The sequence below is a fragment of the Trachemys scripta genome, chromosome 5, assembly GCF_013100865.1.
Source record: "Trachemys scripta elegans isolate TJP31775 chromosome 5, CAS_Tse_1.0, whole genome shotgun sequence".
NCBI classification, from domain to species: Eukaryota; Metazoa; Chordata; order Testudines; family Emydidae; genus Trachemys; species Trachemys scripta.
Window position 1 is genome coordinate 32,084,687 of NC_048302.1, and position 25,372 is coordinate 32,110,058.

The 25,372-nt window shown below is 42.5% G+C and overlaps 1 protein-coding gene across 1 annotated transcript in view; it reads left to right on the forward strand.

The window, feature by feature from the left end:
• Nucleotides 1-1,385: 1,385 nt before the first annotated feature.
• MCUB (mitochondrial calcium uniporter dominant negative subunit beta) overlaps nucleotides 1,386-25,372 on the forward strand; it is an 89,011-nt gene continuing 65,024 nt past the window's right edge. The window contains exon 1 of the mRNA XM_034771427.1: nucleotides 1,386-1,674. Within this exon, the coding sequence (XP_034627318.1) occupies nucleotides 1,558-1,674 (117 nt within the window). The 5' untranslated portion in view covers nucleotides 1,386-1,557. The remainder of the gene's footprint in view (nucleotides 1,675-25,372) is intronic.

Below are 25,372 nucleotides of genomic sequence, written 5' to 3' on the forward strand. Positions count from 1 at the left end.
TGTTAATCTAACAATGTCATTCAGCCCCTCCTCCTTGCCAGCGCTCTCCTCTCTTCCCCCCCAAGCGAGGCGGACTGCGCAGGGTGACAATAGCGGGGGTGGGGAGGGGGCAGGGGCTCCGAAAGTCACAGAGAGGTCTCCTGAGGCATGCACAGCTTGTGCCTCAACGAGGAGCCTGGAAAATGTGCAGACCCTGGCCAGTGAGTGCTGGGTGCGGGTGGGGCAGGGCTGGCCCAGCCCCTGCAGGCAGGCTGCACAGCCTCTGCCCCGAGGGCTCCTGCGCAGCATCAGCCCGTTTCCCTCCCTTCCTCTTGCTCAGGAATGCACCACCCTGCACCGCCGCTAGAGACAGGTGGGCCACAGCGCTGAAGGAGCAAGGAGAGTTCTCGACCTACGGGGGGCGGGGGGGCGCACAGTGGGGCCTGGCTCAAGCTTCCACCCTAGGGTTGTTGGGCAGTGGGCGCAGGTGGTGGGACTTAGGAGCCTGGCTGCACAGACCAGGGCTCCAGCCATGGGGTTTTGGGCACCAACACCTGGCTCCAGACGTGATGTTTCGGGTACTGACCCCCAGCTCTAGCCATGCAGCCTTGGCCTGCAGCCAGGCCCACAGGGCTTCAGGCTCCAACTCCTGGCCACGTGGCAGCAGGCTCCAATCCCTGGCTCTCGCCGTGTGATGCCAACCCCCGGCCACACATTCCAACCCCCAGGTGCTGGCCCCCCAACCCCAGCCTTGGGTGCCGACCTGGGCTCCAGCGGCTGCTGGCCCTGGGCACCGAGCCACAGCCCCTGGCTGTGCAGCTCCTGGCCCTGGCTTCACAGTACCTGCCCGGGGCTCTGGCCGCTGGCACTGACCCTCCAGCCACACAGCTGCCGACCCCTGGCTCTGGTCACAGGACTCATCACCGACCCCCATCACTCCTGGCCCCGCTACTTCCCCCGGCCCCTGCTACCCCACCCCCCACTCCGGGGCTTAATTTGTCCTGGGGCTTACTGCAAAAAGTTATAACAACAAAAATGCAAATGTCGCTTTTCACAGCATTATTTTTATTATTGATTCTGCAACCCCTCCCCCCACCTACATAACTAAATGACAGGGATGTGGATGTGGCTAAGTACATTTTTATTTATTTTTCCTAAAGTTAATCAAGTAATTTAGGGAAAACAGTCAGTGCGGCCACCAGCAAGAGTTAGTGGCCGCACTCGCAGGCCACCACCAACGAGTTGTGAGACCCCTGCCCCCCTTTCGGCTGCCTGTGCGGAGGGGGAGTTTTGCACCGGGGCTCGGTCCCGGGGGCCGCCCGCAGCCGCTCCGTTTGCCCCCGCCCGGCCGCTCGGGGACTTGCTTTTTGTCGGCCAAACGAAAACCCGGGATCCGGAGGCAGCGCCCTCGCCTTTAACTCGCCGCCCCTTCAGCGGCAGGAGCCAGCGGAGCCGCCGAGTCTCAGTGCCGGAGCCGGGCTGCGGGACGCTGATACACCCGCCAGCGCCTCATGAGCCTGCGCTAGGGGCGGCGGGCGAAGCGGGGCTGCCTCGCCCCAGGGCGGCGGGCGGAGAAGGATGCTGCCGCGGGCAGGGCAGCTGCTCCGGAGCGCCAGGGGGAGATGGCAGCAGCCCCTGGCCGCCGCCGCCAGAAGCGGTCGCTCCCTGCCGGCCGGGCCCCTGCCGGCTCCCCAGGTGAGGCGCGGGGCCGGGAAAGTTTGCACGGGGCAACTTCAGCGCCCGGGCGGCGCTTTCCTCCCCTGCCCGCTGCCGCCCCCGGCCGGCCGGGCTCCCCGGCTGCTCGTGCCCCTCGCCGCGCTGCTGGGCCGGGGCAGGGCGCGCGGGGGCAGCAGTTTGGGGGAGCGGAGCGTACGGGGGGGCGGGCTGTGATCCCCTGCACGCCCCCGGCGCGGACACCGGCCCCCGGGCAGGCACAGGGGGCGGCAGAAAGTTCCCCGCCGCCCCTCCGCGCGCTCCAGAGGATGGGCCAGCCCCTGGGGAGGGAGTTCAGCGCCGGATCTGCCCGCTCCGGTTTGTGTGCGAGGCTGATAGGGCTCCGGACAGTGAAACAAATGAGGTTGTAAGTGACTCATTGAAACTCACGGCCAGCCCGCGGGAGAGCGGAGAGCCTCTGCTTTTAACACGCACCCAGCCTGGGGCGGCGCGCCCTGCTGTTCCGGCGCACCTGAAGCAAAGGCATTTGGCGGCGGTCCTTGCTTTGCTAAGGGGAAGTCTGCCTGCCTGGGAGCGCGCAGCTTTTTGTTGGAGGTGAATTTAAACAGGATCAAGCGAAGTGGATTATGCTTCAAGTCTACCAGAGGAGGAAAATCTGTCTTGTTTCAAAAGCTCAAGTCAGGAACCTGACCATCAGCGCTGTCTTTATAATTTTTCCACTTCCTCCAGCGTTGTTGCCCTGCTCCCTGATAGGTTGATGATGAATCATCAGTGCAAACTGTATATGAGTAACAGTTGATTTAGCACAACTGTGTTATATGTCTGTTGATAAATATCTTTGGATAGAGAGGTGTGGTGAGGAGCATGCTGAAGAAGGGGAAAGTCTGAACTTTAAAGAGAAATCCTGTAAATAACTCCAGTTTTATAAATCAGTAAATGCCAAGAAATCTAAGGTTAAAATGGCCTGGCTATGGTTCTTAAAAGGATATTGGCAGGATTAGCATTTTAAGGCTTTTTTTTATTGTAATTATTAGTAACAACCCAGTTACTGAAACTGAAATTTCTAACCATCATATTTAATTCTCACCATTTATATGTTTACTGTTTCAACCTAAGGCCAGCATGGACAATAAAACTACACTATTTGTGGAAATTGCAGTCACTTGTTCAGTTTCTGTTCATAATACAGTACTTACCAATTTCTGGATCATAAACATGAAAATAGTGCAGTTATTTCTGAATTTTCAGCACTGCAGGGGGAGTGTTGTTAATATTGTAAAATATTGAAGGTATTTCTCAATATATGGCTTAGAAAATGTATTTTTCCCCTTTTTTTTTATACAAAAAATATACAAGTCAGCCATGCTGATAATGCAGCTTTAACTCAAATATTGTCTTTTGTATTTTCTGTATTCAAATGCGGAAGGATGCTTTGACAGTGTTTCATTTTGATTAGGACCAGTTCAGACGGAATATTGTATTCAGCTTTTAAATATAATCATGTTTTAAAGGTGGACTGAGAACTGCTAAAAGATTGAGCAGGGTGACCTGGTAGTCTAGGTTTGAATGCTGCAGTCTGACCTATTTATCGATGCAAGGGTCCTGCTGTGAGGATCTGACTGCAGCATCTGGAATGTCAGCATTCCCTCTCTGCTTACTTTGTCTTGGGAAGCAGCCTATTTCTCTGTGGTGGGCAGGTTGAAAGAAGGGCTTTTTAGTTCAGTAGTGATGAGGCAGGGGGCAGCTGTATATAGGGATAGGGGAATAGTATTGGGGAAACTAATAAACAGAAGCATATAACTTGGTAGTTATTTACCTTTTTATGTTTTGCTTTTGCGTTCTTTGTCTACTACTGTTTCCATTGCCTATTTAGGCTGTCAGTAGTTCTTTGGTGTAGGGGCCATCTCATGCTACGTGTTTATACAGTACCTAGCATAGTGAGGCCTCTGTCTTCACTGGGGCATCTAGGAGCTGTTGTAATATAAACACTAATGGTAGCAGTGCTATGTGGGAGATCAGAAAGCAGCAGCACCAAACCTGGATGAGGACAGTTGCGAAGGTAGCACCCACAGCCCCAAGTGACTATTATGGATATCTGAGTGCTGCTGACAGGTTTTGAAGGGAGTCCAGCTCTTCACCAGGGAACTGATGGCTGTAGTAGAATGAGGCTTTGAGGTTAGGAAGTTTAGTGGAGACAAGGGAGAGAGAGAAGGGAGCCTTTGAACCCTACAATGAACACGAAAGGCCATTGATGGATCCAGATTTATGAAGGTATCTGTATTGTGGATTTCATTTTTCTTCTTTCTATTTGAGGTGAACTAGTAGCTAGGAAATGCCATGTCTAATTACATGATGTGAGGGCTGCTCCTGATTTCCCTGCCTTAAGGTAGAAGCATTCTAGGTATCCCCTCTTTTCTTTCTCTTCTACTCTTGAAGCTGTTGGGGAAATCCATGTGGGTTGCCCTTTTGAGGGCTGTGGTGCCCCATTGCCTTATTTTCAAAGGGCATTAAACTTAGTCAATTAAATCCCCGCCCTTCCCCAAAAAGTATAGTTTTTAGGTACCACACCTATTTCTGAGTCCCCCGTCAATTTATGTGCATTCAAGTGGTTATTTTAAAACCGCTTTTCTTTGTCATGTGTGGGAAAACCCACGGAAAAAATGTTGAAACGGACTATCTCAATAGGGAAACAATGAAATGGTCTATGCACAAAGTGCTGTTAAATGCACTAGTAAACAAACTGAAGAATAGCGATTTGTAGTTTGTAATTACTTTCACTTCTAGTAACCTTAAATGTTACCTGTAAAATGAGTAAATTAAAAAAAAATCACTCTTCTGTCTCAGTATTTTAAGTTAGTATCCCTTTAAGAAATCTCTTTTAAAAACCCAAGCCACTGTCTGTGCAAAAAGGGTCAAAAATGCTATTTTTAAAAGAAAGGTCTGTTGAAAGGTACGGTTCTGTGGACAACATGGCCCAAGGTAACTATGTGACTGTGTACTAATAATCTGGAAAAAGGAGACAAATGATGTTGACAAGTTCCACTGTCAGGATGTTTTTAAATTTTGACTATTAAAGAGTCCATCCAATTCTTTTTAAAAGTTTGCTCGGATGGAAGCTTAGCAAAATGTTGGCGCTAAACTCTCAACCTATTCAAGGACAAAATGTGTGACTGGGACACATGACAGACACAAATTCATAGAGGAAGTGTAAAAAATGTGTTTGGTTCATTTATTTAACATATGCAAGGTTTCCCTTAACTGAATTTTCCTGATGCAGTGTTCATAAAGTCAGTTGAAAGCAATGAACAGAGTGGACACTGGCTTTGGGTGGAATGTCAATTAAACTGGGACTAAAATGGATGACACTCCATAATGAGGTACAGGAAAGCAGTATGGTCTGTGGCCATGTCTTCACTCGGAAGCAAGGTGTATTTGCTAATATATGCTGGTGGAGTTAAACCCTGGGAAGGAAAAGGAAAAAGCTCCTTCCCAGGGTTTACCTTGACTAGCTAACACATATTAAAAGTACAACTTGCTTTGTCTATGTTTTGAAAATCTAGTGTTGTCAGAGCTGCACATACTCCAGCACATACTAAAGAAGTGGAATTAAAGGCTAGGCTGCTTGCTATGCTTAAACTCTATTAGCTTAGCACATGTTAAAGGCAGTGCAGCCAGGATTTTATCTCATGATTTCAGTGATAGATGTTGTCATTAGGTTATAATTTAAAGGTGATTTTTTTTTAATTAAACAGACATTTCCATGCCTTGTTTGGAAGCCAAAACATTGTAGCACTAAGAACCTGAAAGTGAAAGTGATTATAACAAAAGTGAAATTGACTTCCCTAACTGCATAATTATTGAAAAATAAACAGGGCGTACAAGTAACAAGCCAGCTGTCTGTTTTTTTTTTTTTTTTTCTTATTTTTTACAATTTTCCCTCTAAAATATTATTAGTAAGGTAGGTAAATGTGTTTACAGCATTTGTTTAATAGTTTGTTTAGTGTTAAATCACAAGGTGTGGGTCTGCAGCACAGTTCATTCAGCTGAAGCATTTGTTTCCATAACAATCATATACACCTCTTGTAGTAATTGACAGGGTACTTGCATTGAAAATTGTTTCAACAAATCAACCTGAACAATTTTGATCGTCTGGTAAAAGTGACTGAAGGCTCATTTAATTTAACACAAAGAAAACTTCCCTAAGGCCTGGTCTATGTTAGGAAATTAGGCTGGTATAACTGTGTCACTCAGGGGTGTGAAAAATCCACACTCCTCTGATTAACACAGTTATACCGACCTAATCCCTTTTGACCTAGCTACCGTCTCTCACTAAGGTGCGGTGCTGTGAGTGCAGACAAGCCCTGAGTGTTGTCCCAGGGAAATGCTTTCCTGATTAAGTGACTTTGACTGTAATTATTAATTTTTAACTAACCTTTTCAGTTACCATTTCTCCATATGTGGTGTTATATCCCTAATGGTGATGGGGCCATATAATTATTTAAGATAGCTAGAATTTGTAAATAAACAGTGTGACTTTTTGGTTAACAAATCAGCCAAATGATTTGGTGCCAAATGAACCATAGTATAATGCCTAAAAGGACAATTGGATAAAGTTTGTTTGTAAAAGCAGGAAATCATGTCTGTTGTTGTTCTCTCAGAAAGCAGTGTCTCTAATTGTCAGCATTCCAGCTGAGTGGTATTCAGACAAAATTAACTAATCTGCTGATGTTACTGTTCACAGGAATCCAGTTTTGAGTAATTACTAAGCCTTCTGACTAATGCTTATAGAAAAAGCTGCTTCATTTTGTATTATTGAATCTTCTATGTCTCTTGTATGGCTCACACCTCTCTTTCCCTCCCTCCTACCACCCTCCCTGCCCCGGGAAGTGTTTGCTTTTATAAGGAGGAGGTTTTGCAAACTATGAAGCATTTATTTGATGGTGCATTTTTCTGGCTGGCTATATAAAATAAAGCTTGTGACCCCACAAAACACTGTTGTAGTAAAGTTTATGAAAGTCTTAGTGTTTTTTAAAATTATGATTATTTACAGAGACAAGGTGGGTGAGGTAATATCTTTTATTTGACCAACTTCTGTCCGTGAGAGAGACAAGCTTTTGAGCCACACAGCACTTTTTTTTATTATTATTATTTATTTATTTATTTATTTGTATTAGATTATTTTACAGAGATCAAACCTAAAATTTGCCAATTCTTTCATTTCCCCATGATCATTATTAAATCTTGTTCTTAATTCTCTGACACAAATGCATTGCTTGCACTGTTCTCTTGAAATAAAAAGTTTCCCTTAGCAAAGTCCCAATGGAGAGTAGATCTCTAAACACAGAAGTCAACCTAAAACACTTGATTTTTCTAGACACTATTATTGCTGTTCATAAATAGCACTGAGCCAGAAAATATTCCTAGGGTTACCAACCTTCCAGGATTGGCCTGGAGTCTCCAGGAATTAAAAATTAATCTTTAATGAAAGATTATATCATGTGATGAAGTCTCCAGGAATACATCCAACCAAAATTGGCAACCCTACGGTACTAACATAAGCCTGAGTTTTCAAACTATCCCAGTCTTTTTAACCATGAATGCTGAGTCTCTGTAGGCCTGGGATTTGTTGCTTCTTCCAGCCATTTGCAGACATAAGTAAAATATGGGCCATCTGTACTGGGGATTTTTACTGTTGCAGATACACAAGTGTGGATGTACTGCATCAGTACAAAATGGGGATTGCATTCATGTGGTTTCCCTTGGTTTGAATCCAGGGTAAGCTGTGCACATCCTGTTTTAAAAACTCAGCTCAAAATCACCCATGCTGGTTTCAAATTAGGGGAAGCCACTTGAGTACAATCTCCATTTTGCACAGGTGCAATACATCCACCCTGGAAGTCTGCAGTCAGGAAGCTACATTGGTACAAATATCCAAGTATAGACAGGGCCTTATTTTGTAACGGGTAACAGCAAGAATGTGGATAAGGAGGGAAGTACCATAATCTAGACCAGTGGTTCTCAAACTTTTGTACTGGTGACCCCTTTAACATAGCAAGCCTCTGAGTGCGACCCCTCCCATATAAATTAAAAACACATTAACACCATTATTAATGCTTGAGGAAAAGCGGGGTTTAGGATGGAGGCTGACAGCTCTTGACTCTCCCCCCCCAAGTAATAACCTCGTGACCCCCTGAGGGGTCACAACCCCCAGTTTGAAACCCCCTGATCTAGACACTTTGTAAGTATCAAGTTAGCTGTCAGTAGGATAAGAGTGTGCAAAAGTAGAAATTTTCAAAATTTGAGTGTATTCATATTTTGTTAATTCAAAATGTTTCCTTTTTTGGTGAAGATTTATTAAAAAGTGGTCTTAGGTTTGAGGAACAGCTATTTACACTGTGAAAATGTGATTTCCTGTGAGCCTACAGTGAAATATACAGTCCCCAGGAAATTTCTGGAGTGTGAAAACAGGCAAAACGAAGTTGCAGACATTTTTGTGAAAGAATATTCCAGTTCTACTTTATGTTCTCAGAGGCCTAGGCAGGTAACCCTGTTGCTGAGGGGAGAGTCTTGCTGGTTGCAAATTGCAGCTGGTTGGAAAATCTTTGTTTTGTTTATCTGCAGGCAGCAGGAAAAAATGTTTTGCTTCTCAGTTGCCAATGATATTCACATCCTATTTAAAAAAAACAGCTCAAAGTCACGCATGCTGTGATGCCTGCAGCTAGTAAGCTGTTGACCGGTTCCACAGAGTGAATTTTCCAATCTTTCCCTCTTCTTCTCGCCAGCTGTCTCAAATTACTGTAATGCTTCTAGTGTTATGAATACCACATTTTAAAATTCAGTTGTGTATCCGCTCCTGAGCAAACACCCAAAATGTGTAAAAATATCCAAAGGGCTATTTGAAATTGTCAGTCTTGTTTTCTTTCCCCTTCTCCCTGTGCTTCACTGTCAAGTTTTATAGTGGATTCTGTCAAAGCAACATCCCCAGAACAGTGCATGCAGCAGCCTGAAAGAAATGAATCATCACTTAGTCTCTGCCTTGCAGTTGAATATTCTAAATAAACTGCAGCTTTGTACAGTTTTAACCCTCTCTTATGCCTTTGTTTCTAAACATCAGGCCAAATCCTCAGCCAGCCCCCTGCTCAGGCAACTTTGAACCATGGAACTATGGGGAATTCCCTAACTGTGAGGGAGTCTGTATAATCCCTCTGTGGCCCATTGGCATAGGAGGTTTATTGGTGGTGGGAAGAGTCTGTGGGTAGAGTGTTTATATGCTGCAATGAACTCCAGCCAGTTCAATGACCCTGGGGGGTTGTAGTAGGTATCATAGGTTAGAGCAGCCCTGAAGCTATTCTGATTTATGCCAGGGGCTGAACTGGTCACCAACACGCTTGGAGGTCAGGGAATTCTTTATGGCTTAAAGCCCCACCCACTCAGGTTTGGAATGATTGTTGCTTTGTAAGACTCAACAATTGGGAAGAATAGAGTGTCTCCCAATATTGGGAGACTAAATAAATATTGGTCTATAAAATTACTTCTCTACACACAAACCTTGTTCTAGAAACGAGAGGATAAAAAGCCAATAAAACACACACAACCCCAATAAAGTATTTATGGAGAATTTATGCACTTGTCATGACTTTTTAGCAAATAAATGTTCACAGATGCTTTAAAAAAAAAAAAAAAGCCATCGTGCATTCCTCACTCTTGTTTCAGGGACATGCCTGCCTCAGCAGGTTCATTTTGTTGGCCTTCAATGTTGCATCCATGCCAATATATCAGAATGGAATTGGGACTGGATGTTCTCCATTGTTTCAGCTGGCAGTTGGGATATGGCTACCTTTTTTGAGATAAACATTTGCTCACTGGAAAGACACCTGTTGTACAAGGCAGTTAAAACTCACTGTCCCTTCTTCTATATATATTTACATCCACAACTCCTCACTGTCTCCACTCTGAGTATAGATTCTGGAATCAAAACCAGTGAGTTGCAAGGAAGTATTCTTGTGCGTATGCATGTAGTTATCTGCAAAATACTATATTCTATGCCTGCTCACGTTTTAAGAGTTTTGTAATAGCCAGCTTTATTCAATTGAGGCTGACATCTGCTGTAGATAGAAACAGTATTGTTTAAAAGAAGCTGACATTTCTTATAACATAGAATTATAGACGTGTAGGACTGGAAGGGACCTAATTGCAGGAAAGAGATTAATTTGGGAATGTAAAACAAATCTCTGCTTCCAGAGAAGATTAGAATCATTGTGATCACACATTGTGTCACTAAAAAAGTATACATATTTAAAAACATTTCTTTATCTGTTAGTAAGATCTTATATTATTAAAACTTTAAAAATCTCTCCTTATCACTTAGGCTGTTTAATTTTTGCATTTTGGTGGTTTATACTGAATGAGAAGTGAAACTGAACATTCCATTTGTGTAGTTAGTTTCTTCATCTTCTGTTTATGAAACATTTAATTCAAAACTAACTATTGACTTATACACACACAAAAAGACCAAACACCTTATGGACTAAATTTCACAAAACAAAATGGAGCAGGGTATTGGAAGAAGTTCCTCTTGGCTTCAAATCCCAAACCTGATTCCTTCTAGGACCTTGAACAAGGCACTAAGCATTTCTCTCTCTCTCTCTCTGTAACCTGAGGATGATACTTAACCTCCTACTTTACAGAGCAGCAAGAATCAATCAGTAAAATATCTTGAGTGCTTTGAAGGCTTACCACAAAGCACAGTATAATTGTTCTAAGTGACTTATACGAAATAATTGCTTGGTTTAAGAACTCTTCTGGTCCACACCTTTCCCCCTTTTTGTGTACTTTCAATTTTTTTTAACCTTCAAACATTTGATCCAGAATGATGATTTTCTGTGAGTTTACTGATTCTCTTTGTGTCCAAGACTGTGTAATCAAATTTTCCAAGACAACAACCAGTTTGCAGTGATAGCTCTGCTGACATCATCCCAGGGAACAATGAACAGTACACCTCCCCTCAATGATAAGCAGTGCACCTGCCCTCAACATCTAGTTAAATTATAAACCTTGATTCGCTTATCTTGAATAGAAATAGGCTAGTGAAATATCGCTGTGTAGAGCGTTAAATTTAGTGGAATGTTGCTAATTCACCTTTCCCATGACAGCATGCCTGCAAATCCACAGTAAAGGTGAGTTGTGGTCTTCATGGAAAGAGTGATCACTAAATTCTGCTGTGGCCAGTGGTGGGAAATTGATTATGCTCCTTGAAATCCAATTCAGGACTGAAATGTCACTCCTTTGGGCCTGCCCCTGCTGTGACATTGGCTAAGTTCTGAGGCAGGACTTCTTATATTAATTCCTCTAGTTTCTCTTTTCTCTTGTTGGCCGTATGATAATGGTGAGGGAACATGGCTCCCTATTCTCTAGGTGGCTATGCTTGTTGTCTCAGTATTGAACAAGAATCTAGTGATCACCTTGACATGGGAGGAAGGGAAGCCTTGGATAAATTCGCCATTGCCCATCTCCCTGGCCACCAGCTTATTCCCTGCAGCCAAGCCTGTCTGGAAAGCACAATGAGCATTAAACCTGGTCATTAGTTGTATTGTTGAGGTGGGAGATGGACAGACCTGGGAGCTGTCTCTCTCTTCCCTCCCCGCCCGGTCATTCAATGGTGGTTCTACTGAATTGTCAGCAATATACTTGCATCCTCAAGGGGTCCTTTGAGATCCAGATCACCTCAACTGAGACTTTATTTCTGTTATAGGATAATAACAGAGGAGCTTAAAAAACAATCCTTTGTGGAATATGGCTTGGACTACTGATTGTCCAAAGCCACATAGCAATTTACCAATGCACACCCCTTTGTGTTTTTATTATTGTAGTGGATTAGTGATACATAATTTGTAGCTTCACTGTTGTGAGGAGAGATGGCTTAAAATGGAACACTTGATCTGAGTCCCTGCTGAATTTTGGGAAAGTTCAGATCCAGGGGTCAGGCCCATCTCTAGTGAAATAAATCTCTCTTGTTAGGATGACTTTATTCGCCATAACTGTGTATGTAAAGAAGTGAGTGAAAGTTAAGGCTGAAAATTAGTTGGCTGCCTGCCTACTAAACATGGTAACCTTTGCAGTCTACAAAGTATTCTCTTTAATCCAGGAAGGACTGGCAGCAGAACTATGGAATCTCATACCTAGTGAGCAAGGAACAAGAGTGCTCTGGTGGCAGTGACAAATAAGTGGGTAAACAAATAATCCCGGTGCTGTGTGCAATGAGTAGGAGGTTCTGTCTGCCACTGTCACTTCTGAGAGACCATTTAACATTATTTTGTCTGCCAGATGGTTCTTTAATCTTATTATGCTACTCATTGAATTTCTCTGCTACTGTATAGGCTTGTTTAGGATGCTGAAACAAAAAGCCTCTATACTGCAAACAAAATATATTTTAAAAGATGCATTTATCATGGATAAGCACAGAGTATACATCTTTAAAAAGATAAAACAATTTGAGTATCCTAGACAGCGGTAAGGTGTCAATTGCAATTTGTTTTTACTAAGAATAAACCATGCAAATGCAGTTATCCATCCTTACATTCACTGTCAAGTTTTTTAAACCAGAATTATTTGACAACCTTCACATTGTAATCTGGTGCTTTAGGAATGCAAATTGGTTCCCTGCAAGAAATGTTTCTTACTTTACCTACAAAACAGGTAGCAATTCCATCCCATGAATATCTCCTCATTGCTGGAGGAAGATGTGATGGGGACCCATGAGGCTGCTTTATGATCAGCCTCACGAGGTATCTTTAAATGGAAGTCCTGAATGTTTGTCGCAGCAGAGGGGAAATCTTATTGTTTCCTTCTTGAACGTTAAATTAATTACATCACAGAAAAATAATTTTAGCCAGAGATACTCACTGCACCATGAAAGGATGATTACAGTTCCCTGTCTGTGCAGTACAGGTATCCATTCTGACTAGAGTGCCCATGTACTGCTTACAGAGCAAAATGTATGGATAGTTGGTTTTTCTTCCTCCAGGAAACGTTCATTTGTTCCTTCTTCATAGTTCATATGAAATATTCACAGTTTGATATGCTGTGTTTACTTTTTTTGAACCAGTCTCCTTCCTGCCCGAATTGCAGTGTTGGAGCTACTGGAGAATCTGACCATTCTTTATTATGTTTAGTCAATGGGGGAGAAGGGACATGTTATAAGAGACTTAGATCCAACATCTTTAAAATTTTATTGAAAGAGCAGGAGTCCCATGCCTTCTGTAAATTAATTTTTATATTGTGGAAATGCAGAAAGGCCAACCAGGTCAGGGCCCCTTTGTGCTAGGTGCTGTACAAATATAGCAAGTGACAGACCCTGCCTCAAAGAGCAAAGTTAGAACTATGGTAATGTTTTGGTGATGATTAATGATGCCTCAAACTTACATTTTAAGTAGGCTTTAAGGAAAGTATTTCTTAAAGTAATTTTGATGGATGATATTGTGTTTCTAAGCATTTTTTTTTTCAATTTTTATCAGCTGTAAGAAAGTAGACATTGAAATTCAAAAAGGCTATATAACCATTTAAACACACATTGTCAACATCACATGTCAAAATATACAATGTAAATATCCTTAGATTAAACTCTAATAGGTTCTCAAGCAGCATTTTTCTTACTTTGCCTGTCTGTCTGTAAATTTAAGTTGTTGATAGAAATACTTTTAATCGGTTTATGTGTATGCAGTGAAATTGAAGTTTACCGACATTTACCGATTACAATTTAATCCTTCCAAACCTAATTATAAGCTTCCCTCAGAGCTGTAATTAAGGGGCGGGGGATTCAGTCCTTTTAATGAAATAGTGCGTGTTTGGTGCTGAATGGGAATTCTGATGGTGATACGACTACAGTTAAAGGCTAAAGTGGTTGCCTTTAGTAGAGTAATCTTGGAGCAGAATGTATTAGATCTTGCTCTGGGTTAGGGTTTGCAACTGAAATTACTTACAACAAATGAGGATGGATTAAAACTGTCTAAAAGTCTTTGAAGAGATGGTAAACCAACAGCATAACTACAGGGAAGTGCAGTACCGTCCTAAGGTATAATCTAAGCACATAGTAGTCCCAGAGAAAATCTGAAGTCTGCTTTTGAATAAATACTAGCACAGTAATATAAATGCCATTAAAAGAGATACATGTGTCATGAAAATGCTATTTCAGAATCGGTATATTATAGTCTCTTGCAGCAAGTAAATTTAAAGTCCATTTATTTTTGTCTGAATACTGGTGACATCATAGCAGAATTTTCAGAAACCTTCTTGATCTGTTGCTAACTCTGAAAACTAAGCAGCTGACCTCCCATCACCATTCTTCCAACAGTATAGCTTTCTTGAGCTTATTTCCATCTCTGTGCCCGATGTGACCAAAGTATATAAGTTTGTGCCTTTTGATTTTCAAGATGAGTGTCAGCTTCTCTCCAATAATATTTCTAATATAAGCATCCATTGTCTTTTCTTTCCAGGAGATACGTAAGAGTCTTTGCCAGCATCACATCTCAAAGGCTTCAATTTTCTTACATTAGTTTCCCAGGATTTACATCCATAAGTCACTGTAAGAAAAAAAATTAAGCTTTTCACCAGTTGAACTATTTGACATTTTGAGATGCCACAGGTTTTCAAGGAGTAGCTGTGTTAGTCTGTATCAGTAAAAACAACGAGGACTCCTTGGGGCATTTTAGAGACGAACAGATTTATTTGGGCATAAGCTTTCGTGGGATATAACCCACTTCATCAGATGCATGGAGTGGAAAATACAGTAAGCAGATATAAATATACAGCACATGAAAAGGTGGGAATTGCCTTACCAAGTGAGGGATCAGTGCTAACGAGGCCAATTCAATTAGGGTGGATGTGGCCCTTTCCCAACAGTTGACAAGAAGGGGTTAATATCAACAGAGGGAAAATTATTTTTTGTGGTGACCCAGCCACTCCCAGTCTTTATTCAGGCCTAATTTGATGGTGTCAAGTTTGCAAATTAATTCCAGTTCTGCAGTTTCTCATTGAAGTCTGTTTTTGAAGTTTTTTTGTTGAAGAATGGCAACTTTTAAGTCTGTTATTGAGTATCCAGGAAGATTGAAGTGTTCTCCTACTGGTTTTTGAATGTTACAATTCTTGATGTCTGATGGTGTCCATTTATTTTTTTGCGTAGAGACTGTCCAATATACATGGCAGAGGGGCACTGCTGGCACAATTTTTCCACACTTCCATAAAGGAAGCCTTGGCTGAGTGAGCCACCCCAGTCATCTTCTGAGTTCTTCAGGCAGCCTCCATGGTTGGATACATAAGATCCCAGATAATTAATCTACTCCCCCTCAGTTTGACCGTTGATTGTGATGTCCGCTTGCACCCTGTTGTTGTTTATCATGTCAGTGTATGCGCATTTCATTTTTACCACATTCAGGAATAGTCCCTATTCCTCATTAGCTATTTTTACAGACTCCAACATTCATTTCATTGCATCGATAGTTGCAGTAAAGACTGTAGTATCATCAGTATATCTGAGGTTGTTTAAGAAGTGTCCAGCAATGGAAATCCCAGCTTCTGTTTTATCAGCACCTTCCAGGGCTTCTCTCATAATTATGCATAAATATTGAAAATGTTGGTGACAGAATGCATCCTTGTCTCATACCCTGTCCAATAAAAAAACCACTCACTGTTGCCAGCTGCTGTTTGCACTGTGGTCTGTTGTTGACGGTAGAGACTTGCAATTAGTTCAGTGAGATGCTTTGGAATCCCCATGTCTGCCAGTATCCTCCAGAGATGGTTATGTCAGAAGGTATCAAATGCTTTGGAGTAATCAATGACCCACATAATCAGTGGGTGTTTATACACTCTGCATTTTTCAATGATATGATGGATATTTGTAATTTGATCACGTGTGCCGCGTCCTTCTCTGAAACCAGCTTATTGTGACGGTAGTTCTGTTTCTATCATTCACTTCATGCAATCCTGAATTATGTAGAGCAGCACTTCACTTATGTGCAATATCAGGGAGATGGAACAATAGTTACTGCATTCAGTTTTTATCCCCTAGAGCAGACAGATTCCTTTCATCCAGTTGTCTGGCCAATTTCTAGTCATCCATACATTGTTGCACATTTTCCACATGAGATCAATACTGCAGTCACCAAATGCTCTTAGCAATTCTGCTGGTATGTTGTTTACCCCTGGTGACTTCCCAGGCTTCATTTTCATAACAACACACACCACTTGCAGGATTGATGGCTTTGGCTCCCTACTCTCTTCTGTCATCCTGTATTGCAACAATGATAGGATAAATATTATATGAAACTTGAAGAATTAGAATTATTGGCTTCACTGTTGAAATACAGTCATGCATGAGGCTAGTATTTCTGAATTGATTGAGCACTTGTACTAGTAGTTTGGGTGACTGTCCAAGTAGATTTTTGTTGTTACACAGAGAAAATCATTGAAACTGTACAGAGGAGATTTTCCTCATTTATGTCATAAATGTCATGCTTCTGACTTCAGATGCTCTAATAGATTAGATATGTGTGAAATGTGGTGTTATCAGATTATCTTAATTTCATTGTGGATGAACTGTAATTGATTGCATTTTTCCATGGCTTCTTAAAACTTGGAGATTCTGAATATATCACAGGCAAGACATTCTCATTGCAATTAAAAATTATTAGTGTTCGGGTGCTGACAGTGAGCTCAGAATTGAACAGAACAGAGAGGAGGCAAGGGCTCTATCTTCAAACAATGGTGTGTGTACAAAACTTTGAAATTTTAGGATGAATAGCAAAGGCAGTAAATAGTATCCCCATATTAAAAGTTAGGTAAACTGAGGCACAAACGTGATCTTGAGTAAGTCCCTGTATATGTCAGCGCTGGGACTAGAACTCAAGTCTCCTGACTCCCAGGTCTGTGCTCTGACCACTAGCTCACATTGAAATTTGTGCTCTAATTACACTAGAAGAATGATAGCTCCGAGCAGCCATCTTGTGATTGTACTTTCTCGCTCCGCTAACCTGATCTTGTGGCACCTTATAGACTAACAGACGTATTGGAGCATGAGCTTTCGTGGGTGAATACCCACTTCTTCGGAATTCACCCACGAAAGCTCATGCTCCAATACGTCTGTTAGTCTATAAGGTGCTACAGGACTCTTTGCGGCTTTTACAGATACAGACTAACATGGCTACCCCTTTGATACTTAACCTGATCCTCCCTGTACTTAGTGGTTGGGGTTTTTCTCCCCAACTATTTCTTGAAACCATGTAGTCTCTCCATTTGGTCTCACAAAAGCAGAAGCCTTCTTGGGGATACATTTTCATCAGGCTACGAACTAGCAGTTTTGGATAGATTTAGCTTGTTTTTTGTTACACTGGGTAAAGAATTACTGCAAAGCTGATTATAGTTCATTTAAACTGAGAAAAGCCCCTCTACATAGTCCAGGCCACAAAATTGATGTATCTTTTTCAGAGCCTGATCCTTCCTTAGAATAGTAACCCCAGACTTCTCCTGATGCCAGTGGAATTTAATGCATGTTTCCTATCTTAGCTTAGGCCCTGATATGATTTTAATCTGGGGAGACTTTCTCAGTATTGTCAGTTGTCAGCATTAAAATGTCATGAATCAGGCCCCAAAAATCATGTGTCTGAATAGTGAGATTTAAAAAAAATACATTGTGACTACCATTTATTTTCTTTCTGGGTTTTGAGTGGTTAGGGTTTATATTTTCAAGCTTTTCTCTGCAACCACAAGGACTAGAAACTTACTTCTTTTTTTTTTTAATGGAAGCTCAGATTGTCATGTAGTCACATGACTCCAGGAGTTGGGGCTTTAAGACAATATCTTGAGACTCATGATAAAATTATGAGAGTTGGCAACCTTTCAAATATCCTCAAAGTTCTGAGAGAAGCCAGCAGTGGCTGACAGGATCCTGGTCAGTATGCTCTACTACCATACCAGGCCAGTCTGCCTTGCAAATTTGTGACAAAATTAGGAGATTTTAATATTTCAAGGCAGAAATATCCCATAATAATATTCTGAGAAATGATGGGAATGAACAACCAGGGAACCTGCAAATATCCTTAAACTTGCTTCCAGCTTTAATAAACAATCTAGATTCAGGGGGGGAAACGTCTTCTCTGCTTCTTGTTTCTCTTGTAGTCAGGCTCAGTCAGGATTGAATGGCAGTCACTATGTATCAGTTGGCAGCTGGTTTCAGAGAGGACCCTTGCTATGGAGAATATTTTTTGAGTACATAGTTCAGCTCCACTGATTTCAGAGGATTTGCACCAGCCCCATGAATTTGGCCTATAGTCTGTGTCACAGAGATGCTTCAGTACAGTTACAGTTCAGTGCTTACCAATATGCTACAGCTGGAAGCTCCAAGGAACAGCAAAGGTTACCTCTGTTGGCTTGTCTCAAAATGGGATTAAGTTTTTTGAGGTTCTTTGGGGTCTCTTTCTAAATGCTTTCCTGTCTGCGTCTTTAAGGAATGTTACTCTTCAGGGCATCATGTCTTTGAGAGATACTCAGAGTGTGGATCCCCTTAAAGAGGATGCAGTCAAACAGTGTTACAGGATTTACTAAAATTGTGTGCAAGATAGAAAACATGTTGGGCAGGAGGGACTTGGGAGGATATAGAATGTAATCAAACTGTCTTATCTAAGACAAACTTGCCTAAGAAGATATTGTGCATGCTACTGAAAAATTTTGCTGCAGAAAGTAAATTAATAAAACTTTAAAGTATTAAGTTAATAACATTTACACATTCTCAAAGATCCTAGTGTGCTTTCTATCTGGGGAGCTGACAGATGGGTTGCCCCATGTATGAGAGTGAAAACTTGTGGTTCTCTGTGTCCTCAGATTTTATCTTCTCATGCCCAACTCCTCGCACCATCCGCTTCCTGATGGGTTCATCTTTCCTTTGTACATTTTCTTTGTATGTTTCTATGAGAACTTTTAACAGCCCCCTCCAGTGGGGAGGAATTTACATCACTGATAGAGCTGCTGCAGAAAAATCTAATATCCAAGCTGAGGAAATTCTCTCTCTTTGGTTCACATACGTGATGCTTCATGGTGGATTCAGCCCTTTATAACTGAAGAACTCTTCAGACCCCAACTTCTTAGTCAAAGCCTATATGTGGTATTATTGAATGCCTCCCCATGCCAGGGAAGCCTGTCAATAGCTCCAAAAACATTGTCTGGAAAAGTTAAATTTGGAGCATATAATAGGCATACACCCATAATGTTTTGATTAAAATTCAGTCTGTTTCATTCTCTTAGAATAAACATGAAAGAACTAGAGAGAACTGAAAGAACTAAAGAGACCGTGAAAGAACTGCATGCCCATAAATCAGTTGAGACAAAGCATCTTCAACCATTTTTGTTAGTTAAATCCTCACTCTAGGACTGGCATACTGAAACATCATGTTGCAGCAGAAATGTGTTGGTAAGAGAGAGACTGATAACTCGCCCTTTATTGTCCTCGAACGCATACATGGTCATGTGGCTATGTTGTCCCTGGTTCTCTAGAAGTTACTGCTTTCAAATCTACTAGGTTGTAATAAATCAGTATTGAAACATGCCTATAATCTCTGGCACTCCAAAAATTACTTGCTTGAGTAATCAGGATGCTGGTTATAAGATACTTACTTCAGCTTCTCCAAAGTGCTCTTTCTCAGAAAGATTTGTTTTATAGTATAGGAGAAACTTACAAGAATTGTGTTCTCAAATGCTTAGGAAAAGGTTCATGTAAATGTCAGTGTACTGCCTCTTCAAAAGAACACAGATGACAGGTAGAGCCTGAAAAAGCATTGTGGGCCAAATACTTCTGTTGCATATATAGTGTTGCCAGCTTCAAATATTTAAACTTCATGAGCTGGGCCCCCAAAATCATGAGACTGGCTTAAAAATTGAGGGTTTTTTTTTTAAATGTTGGGGTGCTTTGTCTGGTTTTGGAGCCTTTAAGATGTACTCAAGTCATATTTTCAAGCTTGTCTCTGCAACCATGAAGGCTAGAAATATTTTTTTAAATGAAAGCTGAGATTCTCATGTAATCTCTTGTCTGCAAGAGGGAGAGGGGTGTGAGAGAGAGAGAGTGTGACTGACTTACACCATGGCAAGCTCCAATGATATGAGCCAGACAAACTCCTTAAACATGCAGGAAGAGCAATCTGCATTAATACTGAGCCAGTTGTTTTTAACTCCCCCAGGTTCCTCCACCGTATCAGGAAATCCCTTCTGGGAAAGGGGGTTTGGGAGGCACCAGTCATAAGAACATAAGAATGGCCGTACTGGGTCAGACCAAAGGTCCATCTAGCCCAGTATCCTATCTACCGACAGTGGCCAATGCCAGGTGCCCCAGAGGGAGTGAACCTAACAGGTAACGATCAAGTGATCTCTCTCCTGCCGTCCATCTCCACCCTCTGACAAACAGAGGCTAGGGACACCATTCCTTACCCCTCGTGGCTAATGGCCATTAACGGACTTAACCTCCATGAATGTATCCAGTTCTCTTTTAAATGCTGTTATAGTCCTAGCCTTCACAACCTCCTCAGGTAAGGAGTTCCACAAGTTGACTGTGTGCTGTGTGAGGAAGAACTTCCTTTTATTTGTTTTAAACCTGCTGCCTATTAATTTCATTTGGTGACCCATAGTTCTTGTATTATGGGAATAAGTAAATAACTTTTCCTTATCCACTTTCTCCACATCACTCATAATTTTATATACCTCTATCATATCCCCCCCTTAGTCTCCTCTTTTCCAAGCTGAAAAGTCCTAGCCTCTTTAATCTCTCCTCATATGGGACCCTCTCCAAACCCCTAATCATTTTAGTTGCCCTTCTCTGAACCTTTTCTAGTGCCAGTATATCTTTTTTGAGATGAGGAGACCACATCTGTACGCAGTATTCGAGATGTGGGCGTACCATTGATTTATATAAGGGCAATAATATATTCTCCGTCTTATTCTCTGTCCCCTTTTTAATGATTCCTAACATCCTGTTTGCTTTTTTGACACCTCTGCACACTGCGTGGACATCTTCAGAGAACTATCCATAATGACTCCAAGATCTTTTTCTTGATTTGTTGTAGGTAAATTAGCTCTCATCATATTGTATGTATAGTTGAGGTTATTTTTTCCAATGTGCATTACTTTACATTTATCCACATTAAATGTCATCTGCCATTTTGTTGCCCAGTCACTTTAGTTTTGTGAGATATTTCTGAAGTTCTTCACAGTCTGCTTTGGTTTTAACTATCTTGAGCAGTTTAGTATCATCTGCAAACTTTGCCACCTCACTTTTTACCCCTTTCTCCAGATCATTTATGAATAAATTGAATAGGATTGGTCCTAGGACTGACCCTTGGGGAACACCACTAGTTACCCCTCTCCATTCTGAGAAATTACCATTAATTCCTACCCTTTGTTCCCTGCCTTTAACCAGTTCTCAGTCCATGAAAGGACCTTCCCTTTTATCCCATAATAACTTAATTTATGTAAGAGCCTTTGGTGAGGGACCTTGTCAAAGGCTTTCTGGAAATCTAATTACACTAAGTCCACTGAATCCCCCTTGTCCACATGTTTGTTGACCCCTTCAAAGAACTCTAATAGATTAGTAAGACACGATTTCCCTTTAGAGAAACCATGTTGACTTTTGCCCAACAATTTATGTTCTTCTATGTGTCTGACAATTTTATTCTTTACTATTATTTCAATTAATTTGCCCAGTACCGATGTTAGACTTACCAGTCTGTAATTGCCGGGATCACCTCTAGAGCCCTTTTTAAATATTGGCGTTACATTAGCTATCTTCCAGTCGTTGGGTACAGAAGCCAATTTAAAGGACAGGTTACAAACCCTAATTAATAGTTCCGCAATTTCACATTTGAGTTCTTTCAGAACTCTTGGGTGAATGCCATCTGGTCCCGGTGATGTTAATGTTAAGTTTATCAATTAATTCCAAAACCACCTAAATCCCAAAAGTCTCGTGACACTTCAATCTGTAACAGTTCCTCAGATTTGTCACCTACAAAAGCCGGCTCAGGTTTGGGAATCAGTCTGCTCCTGCAAACACTATGCTGTCGTGGGTAATGGGAGCCAGTGCTGAACAATTGGGCTTATGTGGTGTTCACCTTGGCCTCCAGTAGACCATCTGAGATTCATGGTTCTGAGCACCTGTATCCCCTTCTTATTCTGGCTGGGGAATAACCTGCAAAGACCAAAACTGTCCCATCTGTAGATACATGCATGTGCAATTAAAAATGCAGCTAATGGGATTATGTTTTAAAATGAACAATTAATCACATATGGAGGCTGCAGGGAAAGAAGGCTGCACTGCTGGGTTTCAGAACTTATTACCCCAAATGAAACTAACTCTCCAAGTGAAAGAACTCTCATTATTGGATTGAGGATAGTGATTTCAGGGAATTTCTTCTGAAGCACTTTTTACTGTCATTCAAAAGCTAGAAAGAGATTCTCAAAATTTTGGTAATTAGACAATCTCTTTGATTATGACTGAAAGAGCTTTGCAAATACATTGTCAACAAGACTGGAAGAAGGCTTTTATGAAATTTGAACCCTTCTAACTATTGTTGATAAGATTCCTTAAACACTGTTAAAACCTCAGATTTGGATGGGAAATACTATAGTCTCTTCCATACAGTTTATTTAAATAGATCAGCTACTGAAATCTCACTGGACTTGACAAAAATATTTGATCCCCTAGAATTAGAAAACATGTAAGAGCTAAAATATGGCCATGCCTTCATTCAAATGAAGGCATGGCCATATTTTAGCTCTTACATGTATTCAAATGAAGGAATTCCTTCATATATGTGACTTAACTCAATGGTGCTAACAAAGGGCTTTTCTGCTTGGGAAGTTATACAAGTATAACTTATACAAGTATAAGGTAAGTGTAAATTTATATTGCTGTAGTTATACCGGGATAACTCCCTGTGTGGACACTTATTCTGGAATAAGAGTGCCTTTTTTCAGTTTAGTTTATGTTGCTCTTGAGACTGTTTAAACTAGAATAAAACACTCTTATTACAGAATAAGAATTGTCCATGTAGGGGAATTATACCAGTATAACTATAGTGGTTAAACTATACCTGTATAATTATATCAGTATAACTGCAAAAATCTCTAGTGCAGCCAAACCCTAAGAAAGGCCCCAATCCTGTGAACCCTTTAGTGCATGCCTAATTTCACTCATGTGAATGGCCCTATTTAAATCAAATGGACTGATTTGTGAGTAAATATATGCAAGTGCTTAAGTGTTTGCAGGATTGAGGACAAATACTTTTTTTCTAAAAAGTTGGATATGACAGGGTTTATATTAGATTTTGTAGCAATAACTAAAATATCTAAAACTATTAGAAATTCACAGGATACCCTTTTGCCATTAACAGTTTAAAATCTCCTTGAACATAGAAGATATTCTGATATTTGCAACCCAAATTTCCCTGGGTTTGCTCATCTTGCTTTATCTAATGATAAGTTTAATGGTATAAAGTCTGAGGCCTTGTCTACACTACGAGAGTAGTTCGAATTTACTTGCATCGAATTTTTGGAATCGATATTGCAAAGTCGAACGTCTGTGTCCACACTAAGGACAGTAATTCGACTTTGTGAGTCCCTACTAACGGGGAAAGCGTCGACATTGGAAGCGGTGCACTGTGGGCAGCTATCCCACAGTTCCCGCAGTCCCCGCTGCCCATTGGAATTCTGGNGCACTGTGGTCAGCTATCCCACAGTTCCCGCAGTCCCCTCTGCCCATTGGAATTCTGGGTGTAGCCGGCAATGCCTTCTGGGTAACAAAATGTGTCGAGGGTGCTTTTGGGTAACTGTCGTCATCCGTCCATCACTCCCGCCCTCCCTCCCTGAAAGCGCCGGCGGGAAATCAGTTCGCGCACTTTTCCAGTCATTGACAGCGCGGATGCCACAGCACTGCGAGCATGGAGCACGCTGCGACCATCGCTGCAGTTGTGGCCGCTCTCAACGCCTCGCAGCTTATCATACACCTTTCCCTGAGGCAGATGCAGAAAAGTCAGGCGAGGAGGCTACGGCACCGCGGTGATGTCCTGAAGTCTGAGAGTAGCACAGACCTCTCAGAAAGCAGGGGACCCAGCGCCGAGGACATCACGATGGCAATGGGTCATGTTGATGCCGTGGAACGGCGATTCTGGGCACGGGAAACAAGCACTGAGTGGTGGGACCGCATAGTGCTGCAGGTCTGGGATGAATCCCAGTGGCTGCGAAACTTTCGCATGCGGAAGGGAACTTTCCTGGAACTTTGTGAGTTGCTGTCCCCTGCCCTGAAGCGCAATGACACCCGGTTGCGAGCTGCACTGAGTGTACAGAAGCGAGTGGCCATAGCCCTCTGGAAGCTTGCAACGCCAGACAGCTACCGGTCAGTCGCGAACCAGTTCGGGGTGGGCAAATCTACCGTGGGGGTTGTTGTGATGCAAGTAGCCAAGGCAATCGTTGATGTACTGCTGCCAAAGGTAGTGACCCTGGGAAACGTGGAGGCGATCATAGATGGCTTCGCAGCGATGGGATTCCCAAACTGCGGTGGGGCCATAGATGGAACTCACATCCCTATTCTGGCACCGGACCACCAAGCCACCCAGTACATTAACCGAAAGGGCTATTTTTCCATGGTGCTGCAAGCACTGGTGGACCACAGGGGACGTTTTACCAACATCTACGTGGGATGGCCGGGCAAGGTTCATGACGCTCGTGTTTTCAGGAACTCTGGTCTGTTTAGACGGCTGCAACAAGGTATTTACTTCCCGGACCACAAAATAACTGTTGGGGATGTGGAGATGCCTATAGTCATCCTCGGGGACCCAGCCTACCCGCTAATGCCCTGGCTCATGAAGCCCTATACTGGCGCCCTGGACACTGAAAAAGAACTCTTCAACTACCGGCTGAGCAAGTGCAGAATGGTGGTGGAGTGTGCTTTTGGACGTCTCAAGGGGAGATGGAGAAGCTTGATGACTCGCTGTGATCTCAGCGAAACCAATATCCCCATTGTTATAGCAGCTTGCTGTGTGCTCCACAATCTCTGTGAGAGCAAGGGGGAGACCTTTATGGCGGGGTGGGAGGTTGATGAAAATAGCCTGGCTGCTGATTACGCTCAGCCAGACAGCCGGGCGATTAGAAGAGACCTGCGGGAAGCGCTGTGCATCCGGGAGGCTTTGAAAGCAAAGTTCCTGAGTGAGCAGGGTAACCTGTGACTTTTAAGTTTGTGTACAGAGAAGCTGAACCTGCCCCCCTTTCTTTACCCAGTTAATGTTGACTATCCTACCCAGTTACATACCCCCTTCACCCCCTTCCAACACACGTTTCGAAATAAAAATAGTTCTACTTTGTTAATGCACACCGTTTTTTTTAATACTGTTTTCGCGGGAATTTTTTAAAACTGGGACGCAGACTGTGGTGCGGAGCGGGTGTAGTGTAGTGACGCGAATGAAGCTTCTAAACTCAAGGATTGACGGGCTCCGCTGCGGTGGGATGGTTGTTTCAACGGAGCCTGTCACCCCTCCTGATCGGGACTGTGTGTATGGGGGGGCTATGTGACTTTGTGGCAGGGGGAGGACGATTACAGATCCCCTGCTGCATGGCTCTGTGATCCTGCATAAGGACTGCCGCTTAAGATCTGTAACTGCCCTCCCCCGCCACAAAGTCACAGAGCAACCCACCCCCC